Source organism: Malania oleifera, chromosome 13, assembly GCF_029873635.1.
Source record: "Malania oleifera isolate guangnan ecotype guangnan chromosome 13, ASM2987363v1, whole genome shotgun sequence".
NCBI lineage: Eukaryota > Viridiplantae > Streptophyta > Magnoliopsida > Santalales > Ximeniaceae > Malania > Malania oleifera.
The window spans coordinates 70,222,151-70,243,089 of NC_080429.1; the positions used below are offsets into that span (position 1 = coordinate 70,222,151).

The following is a 20,939-nucleotide window of genomic DNA, read 5'->3' on the forward strand; positions in this document are numbered from 1 at the left end:
CTTGTCATACGTGATGATAACAAGCTTGTCTAGATAAGGGGGATGCTTGGAGGCCAGACATGATGTTCCGATGGATGGTTTGGATGTTTTGAAGTCACTTTTTGTGGAAGTCATTAGTAATTTACATATGAAACTTGGGTCATGGGTAGATGATTTTTAGTCACTTTTTTATGGAAATTGCAACTTGTTAATAGAAGTTTGAAATTTAAAACTTGTTATCTTGAATTGTTCTTCTAGATATATGTTTTTCTAATTTAGTATATTTTCTATGATGATAGATTATGGTAATTGGCAATTTTGATTTCAGAAGATTTTCATTGTAAGTGAAGTTTTATGATTGATGTTTCTTGTGGATTTAGATAAAAAAAAAATTGTTAGATCAACAATATGATAATTTGTCATTAACAGGTGGAATATCAATTTTTAAAAGAAGATTCTATCAATTTTTGTAGATATTATATAATCACAAGTGTGATTAACAAGATGTTGTCGTCAAAAATTAACAGGAGATGTTGCCTTTGTTTTTATTAATAAAGATCATGGTGTAATTTACACAATGCCAAAGTTCAAATTAAAATTACATGAAACTAGCATGCAAAGTATATGTAATAGGATAGTTAGTTTTTCAGAGCTGCCAATGATCAAATCTTTACAACCACTTTGATTTCCAAAAAGAAAATTGGAATTAAACTCCTTCCTAATTGCATCATTTGGACTCAGGTAATCGGTAGTCCACTCCCTCAAAAGGATGTTCTTTTAGGATGGGATGTTTATTGTCTATCAAAATCCTTAAGGGTTTTTCCCACTGGAATTAAGTACAAAAGAAAATTCAAGCCTTTTACCCAGACAAACAAGATTTAACTTTGAAATAAAAGCTTTTTTTGAAACATAACTCCTTTAAACATTTCAACATAGCAACAAAATTTTAAATTATAAACTTAAATTAAAATTATATAATTAAATATTGCTAAAATAAATAATTCTGCAATTGTGACATTTTGAAAAATTGGCTTATTTTTTATTCTATTCCAATCCTTATGCTAGGAATACCAAACATGGGAAAGGAATAAAAAGTTGCATTCCAACAATGATTCTATGTGGCTAACCAAACACAATAATAACATTTCAATACTGATTCCAATCCTACTCTAATTCCACTCCTGTCTCAATTCTTTCCTGCCTAAATTTCATTCAGCAAACCAAACAGTAGCTAATTTTTTAACATTTTCCTTAACCAAATATAAAAGAGTAAATTATTTAATATTTTTCTTTCTTTCTCCTAATATTTTCAAATTTCTTAAAAAGGCCTTATTATCCATAAGCATGACAAAACAGCTTAAACTAATAACTAAGAACTTCAAAATATTTTTTAATATCTAACATTACAAGAAAAAAAAGGAGATTGCTAAAACCTATTAAATTGTCAGAAACATTTTTTATTTTATTTCTATTTTTAATTAATTACATAAAGGTTACCATGCAGTTTTCATCGAGACTAATTATACCCACTATTTTTTACTACATTGGAATATTAAATGAGGGTTTGCATCCAAAACCTCCTTTAATTTTAATTTTCTTCTAAAATTCTATCCAACTTGAATCACCCATTGAGTTTGTTGCTACAATACAAACACTTGAAACTACCCGAGTCCTTAGTGTGATCAAAACTATGGACTTAATCCCATGTATGGTCAAAAGTTAACATTGTTGTGAAACCATGGAGCCAACAAGTAGATATCCATTACCCAAATCAAACCTATTCAACTTCAAATTTTCAATACACAATCCACTATGCTTTGTTATCAAAACAGGCAGGCACCTCCCTACAGTCATAAAGGTAAGCCCCATAAACTGACTTTTTATGAATGCACAATAGAATATGAGGAATGAAAACTATAGCCTTCATTCTCAAATTTCTCAGTTTAGTTCCATCTTATTTCTAGGAATGAGTACTCTGAAACAAATGTTCCTTCATAGCGCACAGTACACGTCACCTCATGTGCTGGAAGTGTCTCACAACAGGGTGGAAGCAAACACGTTTGAGAATTAATGAAAAAAATCCACAATAAGTCTGCCTTGCCAAGTGAGAAAAAACAGCACCATGGAAGTTCGGGAGAGCTGGAGCTGTACTTGCCGAGCAACAAGTACCAGTAATTGAGGGAGATGTTTAGGTTTAAATAATTCCTAAATGGCCAGGAAACAAATTACAAACTGTTTAGTACTGATTTCTGCTGGTGTGCTATGCTTAGCCCATTTTATGTGATGTAATCAGCCTGCACACACTCAATTCAGTTCGCTAACTGCAGAGAAATTACACTAACTGAGCTACAGCACGTTATTGAGGAATAATGTATCAGATTACAAAACATAATAGACAAGCTAGCCGCCAACAATTCAAATCAATAGCATTAAGTCTAGAAAATACTCTATGGTAAAATACAAAACACATTCCTTTTGAAACTTCTAATTAGCAGAAGTAACCAGATTACAAGACACCATTATGGTGTCCTCACTAAAAGATCAGCAAGGAATGTCATTATTTAACACTAAAATTTCTTCCTCCAATTTTAGTCAAAAAAAAAAAGGAATTGTAATGGCAACAAAAAGGTCAAACTCCCCATTGTCAGCAAAATTTTGAAAGAATACAGGGGCAAAATTGTTTCTAATAAAATATTGTGTTTTTCCTCTATTTTACGAAGGACAAACGCACTGGTCACAACCTGCAAATTAAGGATAAGGAGAACATACCTATCAAGTAATAAAGGAATAAACCAACAGTCAAGGCTTGACTCTTGAAGACACCCCCACAGCATTTTCCATTCTTGCATACCAGTCACCAATACCAGTGTGCTCTATCATGTCTTTTCCAGAGCTCAGGTACCGGATGGGTCTCAGCACTCCAAAGACGGCAAGATCAGCCAAATTAGGCTTGGAACCCCCTAAAGCAGTGGAAGCAAATATCATCATTGTGAAAGATATTGGTAAGAGTGGGAAACACAAACTCAAATGGAAACTATTGTACTTTTAAAGGTGACATTTTTGCCATCAGGCTCCCCTAAAAATACATGCTTGAGGCTCACACCTTGTAAAAACATATATTCAAACTTGCCCCTTGTTTGGGGCATTAAAGTTGTATACTAGTCATGATTGGAGCTCTTACATATGGGTCAACCTTTTTCTTTGTTGTATTTTATTTTAAACATCTCAAATTGGCATTTCAAATTAACAATTAGGGTTGAGCATTATTCCACAAAAACCAAATTAACCAAGCAGACCAAGAAAAATGGTTAATTTGGTTCAGTTCAATAGAGATTTTTTAAAATTTTTTATTTTTGATTATTGGTTCAAATAATTCAGTTAATTAAATTAAACGAAATATCTAACTTAAATTTATATGCATAATTTTTTACTAAACTTTTTAATTTTATTTAAAAATTTATTTATATATTATTTATAGTTATTTTTAAGTTTATATTTTATTTCTATTAATTCTTTTGTTTATTATATTTGTTTATTAACTAGGAAGGAAGAGTGGGAAATAGGTAGGTTCAGAAGGGAGAGTGATGCCTGCTTGCTAGGGAGGGGGAGGGGACATTCCCTCACCTTTGCCCCGTACCAAAGCCAGACAAAAGGAAGAGGGCGCTTCCTATAAATATCATATACACACCCACAGGCCCTACAACGCATTGCCTGTTGGGGTGTGGGGGTCCCTCCCTTTTTGTCCCACATTGATGAGGAGCAATGCATAAATCATATGATTCTCAATCCACATCATACAATTCGATTTGATTCACTAGCATATCAATTCAAATCTAGTACATAATTGGAATAAGCAAGAATTGACCTTGAATATGTCAATTATTAATGCAGGTCCTACAATTCACAATTCAGTACGCATTAAAATCCGACCTAGATCCATGAAATCCAATTGTTTGCCACTCAAACCCAACTATTTAAAAATCTAAAAGCCCACTACTTCAAGTAAAAAAGCCTTAAAACAGTTTACTAGGGCCCTTAAAATCAGTATGTATGTATACAAGAAGGAAATACAATCAAGGGAAGATAAGAAACCTTCAAAAAGAAAACTTGGGGAAAAAAAAAGGAACTAGCAGAAGGTAGGGAAGAAATCTCCTTTTTAACCCCTTGCCATCAAAATTAATAGAGCACTGCAAATTCACTAATCCCCATTATCCCTTCTTTTGCCCCACTTCTACCGCCGTCCAAACATACTTACCGGATCAGACAACAACAAACCCACCTTCTCCAATAGTTGTTGAGCCATTTAAACCTTCTCATTAGAATCCCCCATAGAAGAAACAAGGGTGGGCATGATACCAGCTTCAGTCAGCCATTCGTCCGTCTTTCCATGCCTGTTACTGTCATCCTCAAATATAGAAGCACCCTCTAGACCATCCAGCAGAGATGGAGGCACATAAGAAATATCACTTATAAAAACAGAAGAATCTTACACACACACACACATTGATAACAAAACTCATCTAAAAGCAGACCTCCATCACAAACAAAATCACTATTGGACACATTTTCATCATTAGACGCATCGTGCCATTTCTTCACCACCTTAATAGAACTTTCCTCAGTAATCTTCTATACTGAATCTAACTTCGACCTATTTGAATTCTCCTCAATATAAGAACTGCCATCGCTATCTCTTTTCAACAACATACCTATGTCTGAACTGTACCGAGTAGACGGATTGTTCTCAAAATTTGGTTTCCTAAACTTTTTCTATAGAGTTTGACAATTCCATAAAGTCCCCATTTGTTTGATTCTCCTCATAAATAGTTTATTTTGAAGGTAGAAGTATTTAGATATTAAAACTATTCAACATTCTTGTTCAAAGGAGAGTCTACTTTCTCAACTTTCTAGTCAATAGTATTACTTTCATCCATACATAGATGTCTCTGCATAATATTAGGGTACATTATCATTCAATGTTCATCACTATATTCCATTTTAATAATTTAATGTGTTTTGTATGTTTTAGATACATGCACTAATAATACAATAAATGTTTAGAATTCATGCTGAATCTTTATTCCATTCAATTTAAGATTTTCACCCACCATCCAAATACAATTTAACAACAATGGATGCGGAATCCCTGTTGAGGGTGGGGGAAGGAAGGGGAGGAGGGCACTTCCCATCATAATGATGCTACCCCCACCCACAGAAAACCCCTTCACCGCACTCTTGCAAGGGTTTAACCCTCTTTTTGGGTTTCTCTAGGCCTTTTTTTAACTTGGTCAATTGCACTTCGTCACTTGTTTAGCAATAGACCAAAAACAATACCAAAATTATAAGAAGCCCAAAAAAGGATAACTTGGTCAATTGCACTACGTCAATAACCACATATCTTAGTCAATTCATTTAAAATAAATTTGTCCTAAATTTTTGGTTAATTTGGAAATATAACTGAAATTGAATGATCATGTAATGAAATCTTTTACCTTTTTTTTTTTTTGTGCAGTATTCCTTTCACTTTATATTTTCCAAATTAACAGAAAAAAGTATGGTGTCTTCCCCTTGTGCATAGGTTTAGAGTCTCACTAAAAATTTTGCATGTGGCCCAACTAAACCAAATGGGGTCTAGGAATCGCTTTGGTGGGTGAGGAGAGTTGAGGAATTACAAGGATTCACTTGAGCATATAAACAAGTAAGCAATTCCATCATATGAAGAAACATGATGGAAGCATGTATAAAGGAGAAATTATTGTCACCATCAAAACAAGAGTGCATGTAATGCAACAGAGGCATGCCATTTCATGCATACCATGCCTGTTAATAACTAAAGTATGATATTGTCTAAGGGACGAACCAAGAAACTCCCTGCCATCAAGAGCATTCACCCATGTATCGGCAGCTTCATACAGAGCTGCACGTTCATCAGTTATGTTATATTTCTTCTTCAGATTCTTGGAGACAAAATACATTGCTGCAGCTCCAGCATACTTGACTGTTACTTTCTCTGTGAAGCTGAAATTACCTGCAATTGCAGGAGAGCATCACATTAAACTTCCTGATAAGTCTGATGTTTTGATCATCTAACAGCAAGCAGATGATTTCACTATAAACTCTGAAGAATAAGCTTCACACACCAAATTAGCAGCCAAAACATGTTACCTGGAAGCTAAACTAAAAACAAAACAAACTCTTTTTACCAAAATTTCAAACAAATTCTGCATGGTTGACCACTTGATATCTCACGGTCAAGCACACAAAATAACAGTTGGTTTTTGAAATTAAACAAGAAAACCATGAATTGCCAAATCTATTGTTAGGGTTTTAAGATCGTGAAAAAACTCAAAACATTTAAAAGGTGTCTTTAAAAGGTGGAATGTGGAACTGTTGAAGATAATAGGGTTAGGAAAACAAACATTTTAGCCAAGATTGACTTGTTAGATAGAAAAGAGCAAGAATGAAATTTAACGGATCTAGAGGAGGGAAAGCAGGTTTTGTTGAAAAATAAGCTAGAAGAAGTGATACTAGGGGAAATGAGGAGCTGGAGGCAAAAGACTAAATTTAAATGGGTTAGAGAGGGTGATTATAATATTAAATTTTTTTCAGAGTAGCTGATGGTAAGATGAGGTGAAATTTGGTGAGGGACTTAGAATTGAGGGGAGGAGGTGTTTATTCTAATCACCAATTGATTACAAATCAGATCACCGATTTTTTTCCAAATTATTTATCAGAGGGGATGAGAATAGACCAATGATAAAGGCGTTGGAGTGAAGTACTACTTGTGGTGATAAGATGAATTGGTTGTAAAGGCCATTTGAGGATGTTGAAGTTTGGAATGTAGTGTTTGGGATGGATGGGTTAAGGCTCCAGGCCCAGATGATTTTACTATGGCCATTTTCCAAGATTGGTGAGACATGGTTAAGGCTGATCTAATGAAAATTTTTAACTAGTTCTACTTTAATGAAGTCTTAAGGAAAAAACATTAATTCTACTTTCATTACTTTAGCGCCCAAGAAGGATCGGCCCCCAAAGGTTGCTGATTTTCAACCCATCATTTTAGTTACAGGTGTGTGTAAAACTGTTGCAGAAGGGTGGCTTGCAGAGAGGATGAATAAGGGGATAGGAGATAACTATTTCTCAGGCCCCAAATGCTTTTAGTAGGTGAATACAGATTGTGGATGCTATTTTGGTGACAAATAAAATAGTAGAGGAGGTTCAGAGGAAAAAAAAGGGTTATATTTGAATTGGATTTGAAAAGGCTTACAATAGTGTTAGTCGGAATATCTTGGATAAGATCTTTGCTAAGAAGGGTCTTGGAGAGAGGTGGCAGGTAGGATGAGAGAATGTTTGTCAAAAAGCTTTCTGCTGAACCATATCAGTAGGGAGCCTATTGAGTGGTTTAGGGTTTCAAGAGCAGTTAGGCAAGGGGATCCTCTGCCTCTTTTTTTGTTTGTTCATGTTGTTGATACTTCAAGCAGAATGTAGAGTGATAGTGAAGGGGATTGGCAGGGCAGTGAGGGGTGATTGTGTCTCATGTTCAGTTTAATCCTAATTTTTCCTTGCATGATCAGAATATTTTTTGAATATTCTCACAATTCTTCAAATATTTTAGAAGGTTTCAACTTTAAAAGTAAATTTGGGGAAGGTCTTTGGAATTAGCTTCCTTCGCTTGGTATCACATCCTAGAGCGTCCTTGTCCTATTCAGGAGTTCCACTGTGGGGTAATCCCACATCTGTTGAGCTTTGCAATCCAGTAGTGGAGAGATGTCCACGCATTTAGCTGGTTGGAAGGGTGATTTATACTCTAGGTCACCCTTATCTAGGCTTACCTATGTAGTATCCCTCTTTATTATATGTCCATTTTTAGAATTCCAATAGGGGTAACTAATAAAATGGTGAAAGTGATGAGAGATTTCCTTTTCAGGGTGGCAGAAAAGAGGGATCAGTTGGTTAGTTGGGAGATTGTGTGTGGATCTAAAGTGAAAGGCAGTTTGGGTCTTGGAAATTTGGAGCCTAAAAACACTACCTTATTGGATAAAGGGTGGTGGCATTTTCCCTTTTAGGAGAACTCCCTTTGGCATAAAGTTATAAAAAGTAAACTCCGCCTACATTCTAATGGAAGAGATACTTATTGGGGTTTAAGATGTTCAGTGGGGAGTCCTTGGAAGAGTATTACTCAGATTTATCCTTTGATTATATCCTATATAAACTAAAAAGTAATATTGTGGACAATGGGCTTCCGATCCTTTTTTGAGAAAATATTTGGACGAGCAATTATCCACTTTCCATTTCTTTTCCTTGATTATATCATCTCTATTTTGTGCATAACAATCTCACTGCTTCCTTAATTCAAATGGGTTTACTACTTTCTTGGGATTTCCATATTTGTAGGCCTCTAAATGATAAGGGGCAGGAGGAACTCTCTTCTTTGTTGGTTTTGCTGGGTAACTATCATCTCTCACATCAAAGGGATAGCTAGGGTTGGATTTTGGATCCTTCAAGACAATATTCTTCCAAATCTTTCTTTGAGCATTTGACCAGATCCTTTATATCCTTTCCCCTTCATCTTTTTAACAGGAAATTTAAATTCCCTATAAGATAAAATGCTTTTACTTAGTTGTTATTTAGGGCAAAAGACACTGATCTCCCTTGAGTTTTGACAAAAAGACAAGGACTTCCCCTAAGGTTTCAAGAATTCTAGAAACCTCCCCTCAGGATTGTCAAAAAGGCACAGACCACTCCTTGTATTTTGCAAAAAGACAAGTCTTTTATGGGGAGGTTTGTGTCTTTTTGGAAAATCTCAAGAGAGGTTTGAGGCATATTTGAAATCTTACGGTAGCTCAATGGGATTTTTGAAACCTCAAGAGAGATCACTGTCTTTTTGTCAAACCTCAAGGGAGGTCAGTGTCTTTTGCCCTTATTATTAATAGAGTTAACAGTTAACAACAACGTTATCTCTGGAAGTTAATATGCATTTTCATAGCTCAAAATCCGCATCCCATATATTTTTTTCACATTACTTTCTTTTGGGGGATCTGGAATAAGTTGTTCACTGTTTTGGGGGATTAGTTTACCCAGCTTCAGTGTAGAATTTATTACATATTTCCTTTACAGGATAGAATGAAGTTTCTTACTCTAGTTGACTTGTGGCATCTTTGAATGCTCATATTTTTTCGAGGAGGAATTCTGGTACTTTGCTCTGATTAGGATTCAGTACTTAGCTTTTCTCTAGTCTTATGCAGGAGGCTGTTTTATAGGCACTTGTGCAGAACTTCAGAGAGATTGGGAGGAGGAGTTTTATTTGATTTTTTTTTTTCAGTTTTTTTTCCTTTTTATAGGAAAATATCTTATTGGTTCTAGACTCCATGTCCTGCTATCACTCCTTTATCCTCCCTTCTTTCCTCCTCTCTGTTTCTCTTTCTGATTCTGAATTATAATTCCTGTCCTACATCAATTTGGTATCGGATCAATTACTCTCTTGACCCCAAAAGAAAAAGAACCTGCCCAAAGAACCTGCCACGCCTCAACGACAACGATACGGGATTCCTGTCACTGTCGGCCTCCCAACATGACATCAAGTTTCTCACCGCCAAATCTACTCTCGTTGCTGCCGGCATCCCATACATCAAGCTTCAAATCTTCAGATTTTCTAAGGGAAGGAATTTCCATTTCTCAAGGAGAACTTTAAGAGGATCATTCTTGATCTGATACAAGCTAAATTGTAGATCAAATTCTTGGAAGTTCTTTGGCAGCAGTGGAGAGATCTATTGGATGCAGCCTTCAAGATATTTTATCAAATTCTCTCAAACACCCACAATTAATCAAAAACCTTTTTCATCTTTCATCTACTTTGACTTATATTCCTCTTTTTTTCTTTCTTTTACTTCTACATCTAAAGGTTTCTTTTCTTTTTTGCTTCTACTTCCAAAGGTTTCTTTTCTTTTTCTTTTCTTTTCTCTTTCTTTTTTTTCATTTTCTTTATTATGTTCTTTCCTTTTTGGTTCTGTTTTCTCACTAACCTAACAGATCCCCTCTTTGAACTTCCTTTCTTTTCTCACAACAACCCAAACAAATTCAAGGATTCTTGTTTCCTCAGCCCTAAAATCATGACGAAGCAATAAATATTTTATGGGTTGAGAAATCTAGTTTCTTCAATACTCTTGGATTTTGAATCTCGAATTTAGATTGAAAAATTCTTGCAATCTCCCTTTGCTTCAATATTCTTCGATTGATTTTCGTTAGCAGCATCAAATTTTCCTACAGCAAAGGGTACATACCCTAAACCCTAATGGCTGTCATTTCCTTTTCAGTTTCAGTCACCAGTAAGATCTTCTCCTCGCTTGTTATTTCTTTTGTTATTACTATTATTAAAAAAAAAATTCTAATAGTTAGTAGTGAAGATTTTGTGTTCATGATTTGTAGGCTTAACATATGCATTTTTGTGTTTTTGTGATTTTTATTTGCAAGTTTTGGAATATACAAAATTTTTCAAAGAGAACTATTTCATGATTTTTTAATTGTAGTCTAGCTTGATTCACAAACAAAATTGTATGCTCTAAAATTTTTTTTAATGCAGTTGTATTAAAAATGGTGTGTGTGGTTACTACTAGTTGTAGGGTGTGCTTTAGAAATTTGTCTCTGTGGGGAAAAAAAAAAAAGTTTTCAAACATGTACTCGCCTGTGTAACACAAATTCTTTGCACACACAGTCAGTCTCAAGCCCAGACAAAGGAACAAGGTTGTGTTATCTAGCTAAAAGCCAGCATAAAACTTTGTCAGATCTTATTATCATGAATCCTAATGTCAAAGGAATAGACCGAGTCAGCATAAAAGGGAGAGGATACATAATTTAGTACAAGAAACTAAGATTAGATTAGCAACTTGGAATATAGGGATTCTCACAAGAAAAAGTATGGAAACAGTGGAAATAATGTTTAGGAGGAAAATTAACTTAATCTGCCTTCAATAGATGAAATGGGTAGGAGCATGGTCTTAAATTTCCAAGAAATTGTCGAAATTTTCGTCGAAATTTCTGATTTCCATCACCCTCGAAATCAAAATGGCAATCGATTTCCGTCTTGCATAATTTCCGTCGAAATCTAAATGAATCATCCGAAATTTATAGAAATCTCAAAATTTTAGCGAAACTTGTCAAAACTTTAACTATTCGATGAGAAATTTAGGAGTGGAGTGAAATTTCTATCTTAATTTATTTTATTTTATTGAAACAAAAGATTATTACAAGTGCTTTTGAAATTTTATGAAAAAATAAACTTACAGTAACATTCTATGTAACCATTCATGTCTATATTATCATTATTTGTACAATAAATAATATTTAAATGATTTATGAATTTCATTTGTATTAACTGAATATATTTAATGTACATTATCTTACAAATATGTTTGATACACATACCATTTTACAACTTTTCCACCTCATACAAAACATAGATGTATTTAATTTATAATATACTAGTCCTAAAACTTATATTATTATGTTTGTTAACCATTTCTAAAGTTTCACAAAGAATTCCATGTTTTATCACAAATTTCCATTATTTTTTCAAATCGAAATCAAAATCAACATTGAAATCAAAATTTTCTTCAAAATTCCCGTACTTTTGGAGCTTCGAAATTTAAGTCGAAATTGAAATTTAAGACCTTGGGTAGGAGAGAGAGCTAGAGAAATTGAAAAATTAGGATTTAAACTTTGGTATACTGGTAAAAGGAAGCATAAAAACGGGGTGGGTATTATTACAAACAAAAACCTATAAAATAATGTAGTAGATGTTAAAAAAATAGGGAATAGGATCATTAAAATCAGGATAGCTTAAGGCTTGGAGATAGTGAACATCATTAGCATGTAAGCCCCCCAAATAGGATTAGCAGAAAATCTTAAAAGACAATTCTGGGAAGATATGGATAGTATTTTACAACGGGGAGGGTATTATTGCAGACAAAAACCTATAAAATAATGTAGTAGATGTTAAAAAAATAGGGAATAGGATCATTAAAATCAGGATAGCTTAAGGCTTGGAGATGGTGAACATCATTAGCATGTAAGCTCTTCAAATAGGATTAGCAGAAAATCTTAAAAGACAATTTTGGGAAGATATGGATAGTATTTTACAAGGGATATCAATGTTTGAAACGACATTCATAGGAGCTGATTTGAATGATCACGTTGGAAAGGATAATATAGGATATGAGAGGATACATGGAGGCCATGGATATGAAGATAAAAATGTCGATGGAAATACAATCTTAGATTTTGTCATATCTTACAATTTGGTTATATTGAATACTTGCTTTATAAAAAGAGAAGAACATTTAATAACCTTCAAAAGTGGATTTAATAAAAGCCAAATAGATTTTTTCTTAACAAAAAACAAGGATCATCTATCTTGTTAAGGATTGTAAAGTTCATCCAAGTGAAAGTTTGGCTACACAACATAGAGACTTAGTATTAGATATACATATAAAAATATGGAAGAGAAGAAGTAGAATAAATGCAAGAGAACTAGATGGTGGAGCTTGAAGGGATATAAGATAGTAAAATTAAAAGATAAAATGATGAAAGAGTATGATTGGACAGTAAGGGATAAGATAGATGTAAATACTATTTGGAATAGAATGGCAAATTCTATAGTAAGGATGGCAAAAGAGGTTTTAGGTGAGTCCAAAAGAAGATACTTGGGCAGTATAGAAAGTTGGTGGTGGGATCAAGAAGTCCAAAAAACTGTTAAGACAAAAAAACATTGGCATAAAATATGTAAAAATTGTAGAAATACAAAAAATCTTGAAAAGTATAAAGAAGCAAGAAAAAATGCAAAAAAAAAACCCTATTAGTAAAGCTAAACATAAAACTTATGATACTTTATATGCTAAACTAGATACAAAATAAGGAGAAAAAGACATTTATAAACTTGCTAGAGCTAAAGAAAGAAAATGTAAAGATATCAGTGATATAAAATGTACAAAGGATGAGAATGATAATGTCTTAATTAGAGAAGAAAACATAAAAGAGAGGTGACGAAGATACTTTGATAATTTGTTTAATGAAAACCAAAATGAAATACTAAACTTGGAAATGACAAATGAAGAGAAGGCTAAAAATAGATGATTTATTCGCAAAATTAGTGTCCTTGAAGTTAAAATGGCATTAAAAAAAAAAAAAAAGAGTGGGAAATCTAAAGGACCAGATAAAATACCAATTGAAGTTTAGAAATTTTTAGGGGATAAAGGAATTAATTGGTCAACTAATCTATTCAAAACTATTATAAAAACAAAGAAAATGCCAAAAGAATCGAGGAAAAGTACATTACTACCTTTGTACAAAAACAAAGGCGATATTCAAGACTGTAATAACTATCATGAAATTAAGATTATGAGTCATACGATGAAATTATGGGAAAAGATAATTGAACATAGAATAAGATTAGAAATGAAGATTTCAAAAAATCAATTTGGTTTTATGCATGGAGATCAACAACGGAAGCTATTTATATTTTAAGAAGTTTAATGGAAAAGTTTAGGAAAAAGACGAGGGACTTGCATATGGTTTTTATTGACCTAGCAAAAGCTTATGATAGAGTGTCTAGGGAAGTTCTTTGATGGATCTTAGGAAAGAAGGGAGTTTGTAGTAGATATATGGAGGTCATTAAGGATATGTATGATAGTGTAGTGACTATTAGGACTGTAGGAGGTGAATTTTGAGATTTTCCAATCACAGTAGATGTACATCAAGGTTCTACTTTGAGTCTTTATCGTTTTACTTTAGTAATTGATGAACTAACTAAGAATATCCAAAAGGAGATCCCATGGTGTATATTGTTTGCAAATGATATCGTGTTGATTGATGACAGTAGGAGTGGAGTGGGATCTACTCTAGAACTTTGGAGAGTTACATTAGAGTCTAATAAGGGGTTCAAGATAAGTAGGAATAAGACAGAATATATGAAATGTAATTTCAGTAATGTAAGGAGCAGCAATAGAGAGAAAACTAAACTTGATAATCAAGATATTAATAGCATTGATAGATTTAGAAATCTTCGATCAATTATTCAAGCTAATGGGGAAATTGAAGAAGATGTAGTGCATAGAATCAAAATAGACTAGGTAAAATGGAGGAGTGTATCAGGTGTGTTGTGTGATCGTAGAATACCCTTAAAATTAAAAGGAAAGTTTTATAAGACAACTATAAGATCAGCTATGTTTTACGTTTCAAAATATTGGGCAACTAAGAAACAACATGTACAAAAAATAAAAGTTGCTAAGATACAAATGCTAAGGTGGATGAGTGGTTTAACATTAAAAGACAAAGTAAGAAATGAACATATACGTAATAATTTAGGCATAGCACAAGTTGAAAACAAGATAAGCGAGGGGTGGCTTAGATGGTTTGCACATTTGAAATGCAGACCTAGCAAAGCACCTGTAGGGCGAAGTGAGTCAATTATTGTGTTTGGCATAAAAAGGGATAGGGGTAGGCCTAAAATAACTTGAAATTAGGTATTGAGGAAGGATTTAATAGCCCTTAATCTATTGAAGAAAACGTTTTTGATCAAGTGAATTGGCGGAAAAGGATTCATGTAGCCAACCCACCTAGTGGGACTTAAGGCTTGTTGTTGTAGTTGTTGTTGTTGTATATGAAAATATCTTATTCTCCTATTTGTACAATCTTTTCTCTACAATTAATATATCTTCTTTTTCTATCAAAAAGAATACTATAGTTCATCCATCAGTTTCAATTCCTTCAAATTTTGAATGCAATAAGTGGTGCACCGTGAATGCTACATATTGGGCCCACCAAAGAAAATTTTTAAAATTCCTTTGGTTCATTTATTTTTGAAAAAAAATCCCATAGGGGAAATAAAGTATTTTGGAGTAAGTTAGGATCCCTTTCCAAGCAATCTAGGGTTAATATGTTCTAAACCACCATTCTCAAAATAAACAAGCCAACTGATAGGAAGTAAGAATAGCCCACCACCTCACTCACCCAATTTAAAAATCATGGGAGCTAAGCCAGCTTATTGCCTACAAAAGACACCACTTATCTGCCACAAACCAAGTAGTACAAATCCAATTTTAGATCAATAGCTAGTTAACATGCACCAAAGCGGTAAGAGTCCTTACATGATATTATCTACAACTTGATGTTAGGAATGTACATGATGGACATCATTCCAAGATAATATGATCTTTGAATAACAAGAATCCAACTTAAAACTTAATCTTGATTTCAATAGTCAAAAAGGCATCATTAGGGAAGTCTATAGCCCAGAAATTAACAAATTGAGAAAATATATGGACTTCGTGAAAGCCCATTGAGAACCAACATTTTCCCTTTGGATTTGCTTTTTGGCAAAGGTACTTTTAATTATTTAGGGACAATAAATCTAAAAATAAGAATATATAAATAAAATAACTATACACAAACAATAATACAAATGTCATTAACGAATCAACCAAACATCATCAAAATATAACCTTATATCCAAAAATATATTCAATCAAACAAGAAGCATGCAATGGTAGGAAACAGGATATTTACACTATTCAAACCATTAATCGCAACTAGGCCTATACGGAAGGCTTAAGTTGACTAAGCAACATAAGTAATGACAATCAAGATAAATGAAAAAACAAAAAGACAAACGAATTATGAACCTTAGATCAATACCTAAGCTTATGTGAAAACAACAAGGAAGAAGGTGAGGAAGGTGTCAAAGGTAAAAATTCAGTGTTCTCTCTATCTAAAGTCTCATACAATCCCTATTTTAAGAGTCTAGAGTACTAAGGATGCGACAATTTTAAAGGGAAACAGCCTTGCCACATTTGCCAGAATTACTCCTAGTTCAGCCGAGCCCTGTTCTAGTTCCTTAGCTATGGCCAGATATATTGAAAGGGATAATCCAGGAGCTGAGATAGGGATACAATGCTATACCTAAAGATAAACCTTCCATCTCTGTGTCTTTATACTATTTATGAATTACCTATGTGCCATAAGGAATCAGGAATTAAGGGATGCCCTGTAAACTTTTTTGGGGGTGAGAGAGAGAACAACAATGCCCAGAAACTTCTGATTGATCTAGGTCTCAAACTAACAAGTCTTGTGGGAGGTAAGGTTAGAACTTGCATTAAGGGGGTTGGAAAAGAAGAAAAACTAAAAAACTGAGCAAGGAATTGGGAAAAGTCACTTCCTCAGTCAATTACGATAATGGGGAAGTGTTTAGGGGTTAAGGATGTTCCAAAATGAAGATGTTGTCGTGCAATGTTAGAGATATAAAGGTTTGGGGAAGAGAAGGACTGTCAGGGACTTGGTTAATAGAATTAGCCCCGACATTTTATTTTTGTAGGAGACTAAATTAGAGGAAATTGGCACCCAGTCTTTTAGGAGCACCTGAGAGAGGTTTAGGGGTGGGTGATTTTCCCTTCCAAGGGGGGGCGGGCAACTAGTGGCTTGAGACACCAAAATTTACATGGTACAGAACTGTTTACTAGGCTCGTTTTCTCTGCCAATCCTAGAGTTAAGGGGCTTCGTGAGTGGTGGTTTACTTCCATATAGCTCCACTCTTAATTTTTTTGATGAGTTGGCGAGCCTTGCTGGACTTTGTAATCTGCATTAGGTGGTGCGGGTTGATTTCACTTCAAGGGAGTCCGATATTTCTAGGGAGAATAGTAGCATGAGAAGATTTTATAATTTTATTCGAGAGTGTGGTCTTAGGGATGTGCCCTTAAATAATGGTTGCTTGACTTGGGTGGCCTCAAGGGACAAAGCTTTGTCCTGTATAAATAGATTCCTCTTTATGAATGATTGGGAAGATTTGTTCCTGAACATTGCACAAGAGGTGTTAATCAGGCCTACCTCCCATCATATCCTTTTGGATTCTAATGTTGTCCAATGGATTCCCTATTCCCTTTAGGTTTGAAAATATGTTGTTTTCGAGATAAAATTCAAGACTTGTCGAAGGAGCATTATGTTCAAGGGTGGGACGGCTTTAAGGTGAGGAAGAAGTTGAATCATTTAAATCACAAGCTTAAGGTTTGGAATAAAGATGTGTTTGAGAATATAAGAGAGCATAAAAGCAGCATTTTGAATGATTTGATAGGGTTAGACAAATAAGAAAAGTGTGGTTTGTTGGGAGAGGAAGATGGGGAAAAGATTCACGTTTGTAATGAGTTGAAAATGCTTTCGTTAAGGGAAGAAAGGAGTTAGCAACTTGGCATCAAAAAATATAGCATTGATTGTGCTAAAGAAGTGTATGGAATTCTAGATTTTGCCATACGGTAGCTGATGGGAGGAGATGGACAAGCTTGATTAAAGAGTTGGAGTTAGATTCAAGAAGGGTGGTGAGGGATCAAATGCAGATTGGGGAGGGGATTTCTAATTTCTTTAAAATCCTTTACACTAGCTATGCGTTTGATACATAGGAATGCAATGGAATCAAATTTACCACTTGATTGTCATGCTCTCCATTCAAATTTTCATTCCATTCTTTTCTACCTCATTCCATTCCACAAACCAAACATAACATGAAGATTGTAGGTACAAGGTGATGGTTAAGGGGCTTGATTGGGAACCCACTGGGGAAGCAACTACTAACTGGTTAGAGAGGCCATTCAAAATGCAAGAGATCAAAAAGGTTGCGTTTGATATGGATTAGGGGTAAAGTTTGGGGGTTTCTTATTGGATTTTTTGACAAGTTTTGAAAGATAATGTCATGACTCACGAGTTTCTTTAGGGAATTCCATAGGAATTTAGTCGTGTAAGAATGTGAATTTTTCTTGCATAGCACTCAATCCTAAAAAAGAAAGGTCTAGGAAGGTGAAGGATTTCAGACCAATAAGTGTAGTTGTAGTTACTAGCATATACAAAATCGTCTTGTCGAGGAGACTCGAGGAGGTATTATGGGGAACTATTTCTTTGGCCAAGTCTACTTTTGTTAAAGAGAGACAAATTTTAGATGTTGTCCTGGTAAACCTGGCAAAATGGATAAAAAACCGTTAATCTGACCCGCATTCGACACGTTTTAACCGACTTACAATCAACCGCTTGCTAAATGAGTCGAGTATGGTTTTCCATTTTGATATCGGCCTCCTTAGCAGGTCAGGTCGGGCTTATCCAGCGAATATCCGCCAACCTGCTTAAATTTTTTTTTTTTTTCGAAGAACAATGATATTTTTATTCAAATAACTGAGTCATGAACGCTACATGCTTTAGAGAGGATATAAGCAGGGGTATTTAAACACGATTACACGATATAGGTAATAATAAATAAGATATCATAAATCCCATGATTTGAGATAAAATCTGCATTGTTGACATATAAACTCCTTTTGAACCAATAGGCTCTGGTTTGTTAGCATATATGATCCTCAGACAATTGACTTTGAATCTTTGACGCTCCTTAGCTATTATTGTGATGATATGCCTTGGATCTTCGTCATTTGAATCTGCAGCGAACAAATGTAACCATCGACGGTTTGATGAAACCGTCGATGGTTTGGTGTAACCGTCAACGATTTTGCTTCTAAATTGCTTTCTATTTGAAACCGTCGATATAACCATCGATAATATTACTATCATTTAGTGTGTCGAGCTATGATGCATTGTTAACACCATCCCCCAAACTTTGCCGAGGCTGCAAGCAAAGTTTGTTGCAAAAAATAATGAAGAGTGGCCTTTGAGGGTGCAGATATGTTCGCCTATTGTTGTGTGATCTTCTTTCCGAAGGTAGTTGATATGTTGATGACTTTTGCATCTGTAATTGAGAAATGGTTAAAAAAAAAAAAAACATAAGATACGGATAATACAGGGGCAGGGATTTTTTTTTTTTTTTTTTTTTGACATAGTGTTCACAATGGCTCTGATACCATAAAGAAAAACTGAAACATGATGAACAATGATATTTTTATTCACATAACTGAGTCGTGAACACTACGTACGCCAAACAACTTAAAAAACCCCATTACTAATTAACCCATAAAAAGCCCAACTGCCCACAGCCCACTGCCCAAGTGCACAGAGCCAAGTGCGGCAATGCCCACACGCCACACAAACAGCCCACATGGCCACAATTTGTCAGTCCCACTCACAGACCAGCTCAATCCCAAATTTCAAATCTCATATTAGGCTATTAGGGTTTCATTGTTTCAAACTTTCGACAGCCACGATTTCAGCTGCGCAGCCACATCCCAGAACCCACACAGCTAGACTTAGACTCCCACTCCCAGTATCCCACGAGCCACGACAACAACGATTCCCACTGCCGTCACGGACTACAACCCACGAGTAACAATGTTTGGTAACTTTAATTAGTTACGTTAGTACCAATGGTTGCATTTGATTTCCCATTTCTCTATTTTTTGCAGTGCATTACAAGGATTAGGGAAAAAAAATGTCTCAGTCAATAGTGAATTCAATTGATCAAAATCATGAAATGAGTGAAGAAGAAATTCGGTTGCTAGATTCATCAAACATAGAACCCACAAATGAAACAACTCCACAGGTAAAAGGGGCTAGGAAAAAAACATCTAACATTTGGACAGATTTTGAGTTGATTGAAGATGGAGATAAACAATATGCCCAATGTAAGTATTGTCCTAAGAAATATCTCTATCATAGTAAGAATTCTGGGACATCAAACTTACATTGCCATATAAAAAAATGCATGGGAAAGAAAAACAATGATATGAAACAAATGCTAATCAGTCACGATGATGGGAAGTAGTCCTTGTAAACACAAAAACTTGATCAAACTATACAACGTAGGAAGTTGGCAATGGCAATTGTGAGACACAATTTGCCATTGCCTTTTGTTGAGTATGAAGGAATTCATGAATGGGCTTTAGAATTAAATCCAGAGAAAAAATTTGTGATGAGAAATACTGCAAAAGCTGATGTTATAAGGGTTTTTTTCAAGCAAAAAGATCATATTCATGAACTTCTGTTGAATAATTCTAGTAGAATTTCTCTTACTTCAGATTTATGGACTTCATTAAATACTAATGCCTATTTATGTTTAACTACACACTTTGTGGATAAAAATTAGAAGCTTCAGAAGAAAGTGTTGAGTTTTTCAAGCATGCCTCCTCCACACACTGGTCTAGCACTTAGTAACAAATTCATGGACTTATTGGTGAATTGGGGTATAGATAAAAAGTTATTTTCCATAACATTGAACAATGCTACATCCAACGACTGCTTTATAGAGTTTTTGAAGTCTAATCTAAACTTGAAAAATGCTTTGGTAAGGGAAGGAAAGTTTTTTCATGTTCATTGTTGCACTCACATATTAAATCTCATTGTCCAAGATGGCCTAAAATTATCTCATTTGGCAGTGGACAAAATACGAGATTATGTCAAATATGTGAAGCATTCACAACATCAAAAGTTTAGATTTCATGAATGTTGTGAAAAGGTGAGAATGCCACATGTGAGAGGATTTCGCCAAGATTGTCCTACTAGGTGGTATTCTACTTATATAATGCTTGAAAGTGTTTTGTATTATAGAGATGCTATTTGCCAATTCAAGTTTAGTGAGGAGAATTTCAAGTTTTTCCCAAATGAAGATGAATGAAATGAAATTGAAAAAATTGCTTGTTTCTTGAAGGTTTTCTATGACACGACAAATATTTTTTCTAGGACATCTTATCCAACTCCAAATTTGTACTTTCAAGGAGTATGGAAGGTACAAGTAACTTTACGTAATGCGGCATTGGGTAATGATGTCTTTTTAAGGGATGTGTCTAGTCAAATGCAAGGGAAATTTGACAAATACTAGTCAGATTATAGTAAAATTTTGGCAATGGCTGTTATTCTTGATCCTTGTTTCAAGATGCATTTTACATCTTATTGTTTAAAAGAAGTGCAACCAATGTCTTGGAAAGATCGTGTAAACGACATCCTGCGTGAGATGCATTTTTTTTTTACGAGTATGTGAAGCACCACTC

General features: G+C 34.5%; 1 protein-coding gene across 8 annotated transcripts in view; it reads right to left on the reverse strand.

Annotated features, from left to right (window-relative positions):
- LOC131146856 (uncharacterized) overlaps positions 1 to 20,939 on the reverse strand; it is a 102,372-nt gene that overhangs the window by 30,098 nt on the left and 51,335 nt on the right. For 3 of the 8 annotated variants that reach the window (XR_009134480.1, XM_058096665.1, XM_058096664.1), the window contains exons 5-6: positions 5,840 to 6,007; positions 2,749 to 2,939 (exon numbers count right to left, since the gene is read on the reverse strand). Coding sequence is in view for 7 of the 8 variants with exons in the window: in XM_058096665.1 (XP_057952648.1) it covers positions 2,779 to 2,939; positions 5,840 to 6,007 (329 nt within the window). In the remaining variant the exon portion in view is untranslated. Of the gene's footprint in view, positions 1 to 1,718; positions 2,301 to 2,380; positions 2,940 to 5,839; positions 6,008 to 20,939 lie in introns of those variants that run through there. The other 5 variants (XM_058096667.1, XM_058096666.1, XM_058096663.1 and 2 more) reach the window with 5 other exon arrangements.